This window comes from Sturnira hondurensis, unplaced genomic scaffold, assembly GCF_014824575.4.
Source record: "Sturnira hondurensis isolate 20B ecotype Veracruz unplaced genomic scaffold, ASM1482457v3 Scaffold0022908, whole genome shotgun sequence".
Lineage (NCBI taxonomy): Eukaryota > Metazoa > Chordata > Mammalia > Chiroptera > Phyllostomidae > Sturnira > Sturnira hondurensis.
The window spans coordinates 7992559-8001295 of NW_028095539.1; the positions used below are offsets into that span (position 1 = coordinate 7992559).

The window sequence follows — 8737 nt, forward strand, 5'->3', positions numbered from 1 at the left end:
TCTGTCCCAGGCACCAAGGGGCCTTGTGGACTTGGGGACTGTCCAACAGTCCCCACCCCTGCCCCAGGTACCATGTCTCTAGGTCCTGGGGAGTGGCTGGCCTGTGGGTGCGAGGGCCTGGGGGCAACTTGACCAAAACCCTCCTGGCCGTCTGGCAGAGAATACACCTGGGGGGGCACCTGCTCCTCCTTCCCAGTGTGGGGGCCCCACCCTGCCCCACACCCCGTCTGACCCAGTGTCCAGCTCCTCTCCCTTTGACCTGGGCTTGTTCTCCTACCTACCCCAGTGCCCAGCTGCCTGGAGAGGCTCACATCATGGACCCCTCCGTGTCCCCCTTCCAGGGGGCTGTCACCACTGCCTCCACAGGGCAAAAGGGGGTTTGGAGAGGGCAGGCCACCTGCCCAGGGTCACACAGAAAGTGAGCAGACGGCTGGCACCGGCATCCAAGCTGGAAAGACCTGGTGGAGCACGTGCCTCCTGACCAGCTGACTCCAGCGCTCCCGCCCGCCGGGGTGCCAGCTCCGAGCTTCGAGCTGTCAGCCGCCCCAGCTCCTGCCTCTCCCAGGGGCTGGCGGAGGCCCCAGCCCCTCCCCCAGGGGTGTCCCAGTCTGCTCTCCTACATCTCCTAACGGTGCTGGGAAGTTTGGCCAAGATCCAGGGAGGGACAAAGGGGCCCCAATTCACACCAGGTGCCATCCCTGGCGAGGAGCCAGCAACTTCCCCAGCTCGGCCTCCCAGCTTCGAAAGAACCGTCTCTACCCTTCCCCCCACCCCTGCGCCACCCCCACCTGCGCCCCAGCCTCACTAAAAGCCCCGACCTTCCAATGACAGCAACTGACAAATTTATTGAAAGTCTTGGGAAAAGCTGATAGAGAATAAATAAAAGACACAGGACGTTCACAGACCCAACAGGTAGCTTGGGACAGGTTCGCAGGAATGACTTGGACACACTCTCGGCCAGCCTTTGTGTCTGGGGACGGCGGCAGGAGGACGCCTGACGGAGGAGGTAGGCTCTGAGGAGCCTCCCCCCAGCCTCCCCCGGCTGCCGTCCAGCCCGCGGCAGTTAGAGGCAGCTGGGGGGCGGGGGGAGGGGGGCGTGCTGTTTGGCAATGGAAATGGGTGGGCTGGGCGTGGTCTGGACGGGGAGGGGCTGGAAACTCTGGCTGTGCAGGGAGGGAGCTCCGTGCGGGCTGCCAGGACCGATCTGGAGACCAGGGCGTCCGCGGGAGAGCCAGAAGGAGAGTAACTAGGGCCCCACGCCCCGGGGTGCAGGGGTGAGGGGGTGAGGGGGAAGGCAGGGCTGGTGGCAGGGAGGCTCCCAGAGAGCGTGGAAAGGACGCAGATGTGCCCCTACCACTGCCACCTCCTGCCTGGACAGAGGAGGCCCATCTCTGGCCAAGGGGGGGTCGGAGCACTGCACGGCTCAGGCAGACAGAGCCCGGGAAATAAAAGTGTGACCTGCAATCTTTTTTCAATTTTAGAAATTAAAGCTTCTTCCCACGCGGCTGACTTGGCCGAGAACAGGGCCCAGGGAAGGCCTGGGGGGGGGGCGGCGCGGTGATGGTGGGGAATCCGCTTACAAAACAAGGCTTGCTGGGCGGCCTCCAGGCGGCGGCCCTGGGTCCGAGGTGGAGTGGGCCAGCGGGTTCCTGCTTCCGGGTGAGCCTGTCAGCCGGGAGCTGCCCGGAACCCCTACCCCCTTTGACAGCATCTGTCTCCCACTGATGGCACCTGCTTCTCTCAGGCCCAAGGCTTCGGGGAAGGAGAGAGAGCAGCTCCAGGCCACCCAGCCAGGGGCGGCTCCGAGGGCCAGACCCTTCAAGTCCGATGCTTAGTGGGGCTGGCGCCTCGGTCAGAACTGGGCGTGGTCCACCTCGTCCAGCCAGGAGGCAGGGCTGGCTGGGAAGTCGGGGTAGCCGCCGCTGCTCCCCGTGGACAGGTCGGAGCTGGGGCCGTTCCCTGTCAGCACCCTCATGGGCGGAGGCCCCCCTGGGGCTCCCGTGGGTACAAGGCCCAGGCTGGCGTCAGGGTACACCAAGCTGGAAAGGAGCGGCGGGGGCCCGGGGAGGCTCTGCAGGGCCGCCGGGGACGGGGGCACGCCGTAGGGGCTGCCAGGGCGCAGCTCTCGGTAGGGTTCAGGGCCGGCCAGGCCTCCATGCTCCAGCGGGAAGCTGCCCGGGGCCCCTGAGGGCCGGCCCAAGGCTGGGGTGGGTTCCCCCAGGCTGCCATAGAGGCCATTGGCAGGGCCCATCTCGGCCATGGAGGGCTCTTCTGCAATGGAAGCAGAGGGTGCCGGTCAGTGCCCACCTCCCCTGCCTCTGGCTGCCCTCAGGGCCCCCCCTGCAGGGTGACCTCCCCCCAACTCCACCCCAGTGTTCGTTCAGCTCAGTCCCACCCAGTGTCTCAGGCAGGGGGACGCCGCCCACCATGGGATGGTGCCAGAGACAGTCCAGCGGACCCAGGGCTCCAGGACAAGCCCCAGAGCTGCCTTGGGGTGTGGCATGGGCACCACCCACCCCCTGTGTTGCAGACGCAGGCTGGAGGCCCAGAGAGGCTGGATGAGGACCCTGAGCTCACAAGGCAGCCGAAGAAAGAATCTCTGGACAGACAGTAGGGGGCCCGGTGGGGCCCTGGTGCAGGGGAATGAGACCTCTGTGCCCCCCACACAAGGGTAGGCCCCCCAACAGCAAGCAGCTGGAATTTTTAGTCCTTTACCCCAGAGTGTGCTGCCCATATTCCTAAAAATCATTGCATGGATGGGGAGCCAGAGACAGGGGCTGGGCCTTCCCCCACAGGAAAGCCCCTCCCCCTGCTTCAGGACAGGGGTCCCCGGGCTTCTGGTCCCTCCAGGGGCGGGGCAACCCACAGAGCTTGGGGATGGGGGACAAGAGCCTACAAATACATTTTTTGAAGTGAGGCCCTGGCTGGTGTGGCTCAGAGGATTGAGTGTCAGCCTGCGAACCAAAGAGTTGCCGGTTCCCAGTCAGGGCACATGGCTGGGCTGCAGACCAGGTCCCCAGTAGGGGGCACTCCGCACTGATGTTTCTCTCCCTCTCTCCTTCCCTTCTCCTCTCTCTAAAAATAAATAAATAAAATCTTTAAAACAATTTTTAAGTAAGGCTGGAGGGGCTACTGACTAAGAAATTCAGATCCCCAGGCTCTCTGCCACCACCAAACCCAGCGTCCTTCGGGACCCCGGGCGGCCGCTCTCCGCGACGCGGGAGCTGGATCTGCGCTGTGGGAGTGGCCGCCCCTGGTCCGCCCGTACCGGTGAAGGAGACCTCGGCGTCGCTGTCCTGCCCCTCCTCCTGGACGCTGTCCTTGTCCGACTTGGAGCCGCCGCGCGCGCGCTTCATGCCTCGGAAGTACTGGCCCCAGCGCTGCCGGCCCGCGTCCTTCTTGAGTCTCTTTTCCTTGGCCCGGCGGTTCTGGAACCACACCTGGGGAGGGGGTGCCGGTGAGCGGCGGCAGGGCGCGCGAGCCGGCGGGGCGGCCGCGGCAGCGCAGGGCGCTGACCTGCACGACGCGCATGTCCAGACCGGTCTCGGACGAGAGCTGCTCGCGCACGTGGCGCGCCGGCTTGGGCGACGTGTTGTAGGCGCTCTTGAGCGTCTCCAGCTGCTTGGCCGTGATGGTGGTGCGCGGCCGCTTGGCCGTGGCCTCAGCCTCTGCACCGCGGGGGAGCCGTGAGGCTGGGCCTGCCGCTCCCGCCGCCCAGCGCTCCGGCCCCCTGCCTGTGCGGGACGTCGGGCCCCTCATGCGCACCCCCCAGAGACCGACCGCCCTGGCTGCGGGGACAGGGGGGCCTCGTGGGTCGCGCGGGCGCTGGGAGCAAGGGAGTAAACGGGGGTGGAGGCGTCTGGTGGGGACGCAGGGCTGCTCCGCGGCCTTGATGAGGGACCCGCGGCCCCCGATAGCAGGCGCCTCCAGCCTGGACCGCCCGCTGGCAAGTGCCCGCTCCCCTCTCCCCTTTGTTCTAAGCGCGTGGGCAGGGCCGGCTTTTCACAGTCGGGGATTTAGGAAAGTAATTAAGAGGAGGGGTGATAATTAGCAAATTCGGATCAGTTTCGCTATGCCCCGGCTCCCGAGTGAGGCGGCCGCTGAGACCCCAGACCCCGGGCCCCCAGAGCGCGACTGAGAGCTGTTCCCAACCCGCTCCCACCGAGGGAAGGCGCTCAAATTCGAGCCCCTTAGTGAGCGCCCGGAGGCGGGCCCGGGCGGCAAGGATCCCTCCGCGCTCCAGCTGGAGCGGCCTTAGCGCCCTTTTGCAGACGAGGAAGGGGCGCCAAGACCTGCCCCTGACTGTCGCCCCCTCCAGCTGACCTCGCTGCTTGGCCGTCTCGTAGTCCGCTTTGCACACCAGCCGGCTGTCCTCCATGAGGTAGAACTCGTCGCCCGTGGCCAGCTGCCGCTTGCACACGACGCAGGCGAAGCAGTGCAGGTGGTACACGAAGTCCTGGGCGCGGCGCACCACCTGGGTGGGTGGGATGCCCAGCTGGCACGCGGCGCACTTGGTCCCGAAGCGCCTGCGGGACGCAAAAGGCGCTGCTCAGCGCGGCGCTGGCGGCTCCTTCGCCCCGAGCGGGAGCGAGAGCCTCCAGCGCGCGCCGCGCAGGCCTGTTCCGGGAGAGAGCAATGGAGACTCGCGTTTTCTGCCCGCGGTCACCCTCCCTGCGGCCCAGGCAGAACACAGGAGAGGCGACCTGGGGTCCTGAGGAGCACAGAGCCTTCAGCGGCGCTAGGAAGGTGAATCCCCGCCGGGAAAGTGCCCCCACCCCCGCGAAGCAGGAAGGGCAAAAACAAGGCCAAAACTAAGGGGAAGTAAGTCCAGCAGAGTTCTGTAGACGTGGGGCTATTTTTTAAAACGACTGTCCCACTTTTTACAAAGTTAGGCGTGTAAGGAAATAATGCGTTGATGTGCGAGCCACGTCCAGCCACTCACGGAGAGGCCCCAGGTGCCCTGCCTGGGCGACAAGTCTTCCAGGGCTCCCGGCTTGGCTGTTGCGGGCAGTCGGGACCCCAGGCCACGGCACCGCCCTCCCGGTCCCCAGCAGCCACCCGGCTCACTTGAAGAAGTCCTCCTTGCAGTACACGCTCTCCCCGCGGCTGAAACAGCGCTCGGCCAGCGGCGTGTGGCAGTCGCTGCACTTGAGGCACTTGCTGTGCCAGTGACGGTCCAGCGCTTTGAGGATGAAACGGTCCAGGATGTGCTGGTCGCAGCCGGCGCACAGCGGGATCTCTGCAGGGCAAGGGGCCACCCGCGGTCAGGAGCACCACCCAGAGCAGGGAGAGTCCGTCCCCTTCCCATCCCTGCCCTAGGGACGCAGGAAAACTCCTGACCCTGCACACTCCCTTCCCCAGCGGACCGGAGGGGCCGCCGAGCTCCCCCAGTGCAGGGAGTAATGGCACCGGAGCCCACAGCCAGAAACTCGGGGAAACGGAAATGGAAACGGGTTTAGAAGTGTGCCCGTGAGCAAGAAGGCGCCCGGGCCGGCCCACTGGATGATATGTTTCATTTCATCGGGGTAGCCGTGTGGAGGAAGGGTGCACATGAGGCTGGGATGAAAACCTCACCCCCGGAGCTCTCTTCAGGCGGGGCGGGAAGAAGGGTCGTCACCAGCACCTGCAGGCCAGGCGTTCGTGTGTCCTGGCCGCCCCCCACCCCCCGCCCTCACTGCTTTGCACAATTAAGCATCCCAGTGGCAAGAAAGAGATCCTTGTGGCGTCCAGCTCCACCACCCCATCGGAGGGCTGGTCAGGTAAAAACCAACACCCTCCCCATCTCTGGGCAGCCACAGGGCCCGAGTGAGGGGCTGGACAAACGGGCCCGCCGTCCTCACACTCGAGCGCGGGCGCCGATCGCAGCCACCTTACCCCAATGGCCGGTGCTCTCAGGTGCCACTCCCCTGGGACTGCAGGCCTCTGGGGAACCCGGCTGGGTTCCCTGGAGGGGAATCTCACCCGGCTGGTGAGATTCAGGGGTGGCCTGCAGGAGCCTTGGGCATCCATGGGGGGCTTTTCAGGGTGCTCAGGGGGTGAGGACTCCCTGTTAATTCTCCCAGAGAGGAGAGAGCCACGCACAGCAGCTGGGACCTACACAAACATCGCACCCGCCTCGCCACGCTCACCTGGCTGCTGCCCCCCGCCCACCCCTCTGGCTCCAGGCCCGTGGGCAGCAGGCAGGAGCACCGGTGAGGAGCCTCTCTCCTGCGGCACCGGGAAACCCGCAAAGGACGCGGTCCCGCGTCGGGCAAAACTTCGGCCCCAAGAGCAGAGCCTGGGGGTCTGCTGGGCGCCCCCAGCCCTCATTGTAGGGGTGATGGCAGAGCGGGGGAGGACGTCCTGCATAGCGCCCACGGCTGGACAGGCCCTCACAGCGCGATTCAGCACTGCGGCCCGGACAGCGCCCCGGCCGCGCCGTCCTCGCAGCCCGCGTCAGGCAAAAACCACCCCCGCAGCACCCCTCGCCGGAGCTCCCCGCGGAACCCTGGAGACCCGGGCCTTACGCTGCATGGCGACTTCAGGCCCGGCGGAGCTCCTACCCTCAGCGCTGGCGGGGCCCAGCAGAGTCGAAGACCCCCGGCCCGCTGCAGGCCAGCGCTCCCGAGCTGGCGCCTGCGATCCCGCCTTCCCTCCCTCCCTCCTCCTCCGCCCTCCCACCCCTTCCTCACAGCCCCTGCGGCCAACCCCTCCCAAGAACCGTCGGAAAATAAATAAATAAGTAGGGAAGGACGAGACCCCTCAGCACGGTTGTAACTCCTTTCCCACCTGCCCTGTCCCGCTGGTCCCCTCTGCACCAGGCTGCCTCCGGCTCCATCCCACGGGTTCCGTCAGCCCAGAAGCCCTCTGAGAATGGTTCCCGATTATCCGGGAGCCAAAGCGCTGGGGGCGAGACTGGTGCCACCGGGAAGTTGGGGTCTTGGCTGTAGAAGGAAGGGTCCAGAGGACCAGCCCAGGGCGGGCCCACAAGCAGGTACCTGAAGTGCAGATGCCCAGACTCCAACTAGGGGCGACCTACACACGCGGGCCAGCTCCACCCTGGCCCCCGCGCCTGACTGTCTCCCCAGGACGGCGTGGAGGGTCTAGTTGGGGGCCGTCCTCCTGGGGACCCTTCTTCCCCATGGTCACGGGCCCCCCATGAGCTCTGTCTGCACACCTCTCCCGATCAGGGAGAGGTTTTCCACAGTCCCTCCCGGAATCGGAGGGCTCCCGGCGGGAACCGCCAACGCCGTGACGGCGCACTCGACAACGCAGCTCCAGAGGCCCCGACGCAGACCTGCTGCTGGGGCGCCCAGGCGAGGACAAGCGGGGCCCTCGAACACACGCCCGTCCTGGTGCCGAAGGCCCTGCGCTCAGGCCCGGAAAGGAGCGAAGACCTCTGGGTCTCCACCGTCACCGGTGTGGCCGCTCTGCCAGGCACCCACCTCGGCGCAAGTCCTCCCTCCGCGCCAGCAGCGCCAGCAGCAGGTCGCCGCTCGCCGACTCCCGGCCCGGGCCCAGCTCCCCGCGGGCCTCCATGGGTCCGGCCGACAGACGCCACCGAAATCCGGCCCCGAACTTTTTCGGGGCCCAGTGAGGCTACGGCCTCAGTGGACCCCGTTGGCGTCCGAGCGACTCCCAGCGCTGCTGGGCGCTGCGCCCGCGGGCCGCCCAGGGGCCCGGAGCCTCGGCCCGCGCGGAGGGCGGAGCGGCCGGAGGCGGGGCCGCGGGGCGGGGCGGGGCTGGGGGGAGTCTCTGAGCCTCGCCGCCCCCTGCGTCCGCCAGCCTTGCGCGCCTTTGCGCGGGGACCCGCGGTGCCCAGACGCCAACCCGAGTGCCGGCGGGAGGGCTGGGAAGGTCAGAGGAGGAGCCGGGTTAGGGCTGCCCGTGGGCCGCGCCGCTTCCTGCCCCTGCGCTGCGGCCTGCGGCCTGGACTCCGACGCTGGTGCGCGCGCAGGCTGGGGGTCCCGGGAGGAGGCTCAGGGAGGGAGCCCGGTCCTACGGCCGCTGAGGCTCAGACTCAAGAGCTGGACCTGGAAGGCTTGGTGACGACGCCTGGTCCGCACGAACGCCACCGAGACCCAGAGGGGTGAGTGTGGCGCCCGAGGGCTGGAGGAGTCAGAGTCGACCTCAGACAGACCTCCTGACTCTAAACAGCGTCTGGGCCGCCCTGCTGGACCTTCCGGCCGGGTGGACGTAGGGAGGGACGGCGGTGTCCTCGCCTGGACCGGTAGCTAAGGCACCAGGTCGTGGGCAGAGCTGGGGAAGCCCAGGACTCGCCCTCACTTCCCTCCACCCTCAGCACCCCGGTTTGCACAGAAGTTAGCTCCTGCAACTGGTTTTCCAACGTCCCGTCCCAGTCCGGACAGGTGAGCCTGCAGAAGTTCACCTGTCCGGCATGGAGAGCCAGCACCCACCCTGGGGCAGCTTTTCTCGCTCACAGGCCGGGGCCAGCCGCCTGCAGTCACCGCCGTCAGGACACAGCGGTGTGACCCCCTTGCAGTGTAGGGCACAGAGAGGGTGGGCCCCAGAAAGGGTGAGGGGATAGTCAGGTCGAAGTCCTCCTCCAGGCCCCTCCACCTGGTGGTCTTCCCCCCATTTCTCCTGGTCTCCAGGTGCCAAGTCTGGGATTTCTCAGTTTCGATCAGAGGCCCCTGCAGCCAGCATGCAGCCCTTCACTTCCCTGTCACTTCGCAGGGCACCCGTCACCCAGGGGACACGACTTGGGCGATGGAGCCCTGGAGCCCAGTGGGTGCCC

The 8737-nt window shown here is 67.0% G+C and overlaps 1 protein-coding gene across 1 annotated transcript; it reads right to left on the reverse strand.

Moving 5' to 3' along the window:
• Window positions 1-1316: 1316 nt before the first annotated feature.
• LHX3 (LIM homeobox 3) lies at window positions 1317-7530 on the reverse strand. Its single transcript, XM_037036645.1, has 6 exons — window positions 7425-7530; window positions 5068-5239; window positions 4324-4526; window positions 3517-3668; window positions 3269-3440; window positions 1317-2271 (listed from the first exon to the last, which is right to left on the reverse strand). Exons 1-6 carry the CDS (start codon window positions 7516-7518, stop codon window positions 1853-1855), a joined length of 1212 nt encoding a protein of 403 aa, XP_036892540.1. The 5' UTR covers window positions 7519-7530; the 3' UTR covers window positions 1317-1852.
• Window positions 7531-8737: the final 1207 nt, after the last annotated feature.

Coding starts and splice junctions, on each gene's coding strand:
- LHX3 (XM_037036645.1), bottom strand. CDS start 7,518: ATGGAGGCCCGCGGGGAGCTGGGCCCGGGCCGGGAGTCGGCGAGCGGC. Junction 3,441..3,516: donor TGGACATGCGCGTCGTGCAG/GTCAGCGCCCTG, acceptor CCCCCTCCCCAG/GTGTGGTTCCAGAACCGCCG. Junction 2,272..3,268: donor CGCCGAGGTCTCCTTCACCG/GTACGGGCGGAC, acceptor CTTCCATTGCAG/AAGAGCCCTCCATGGCCGAG.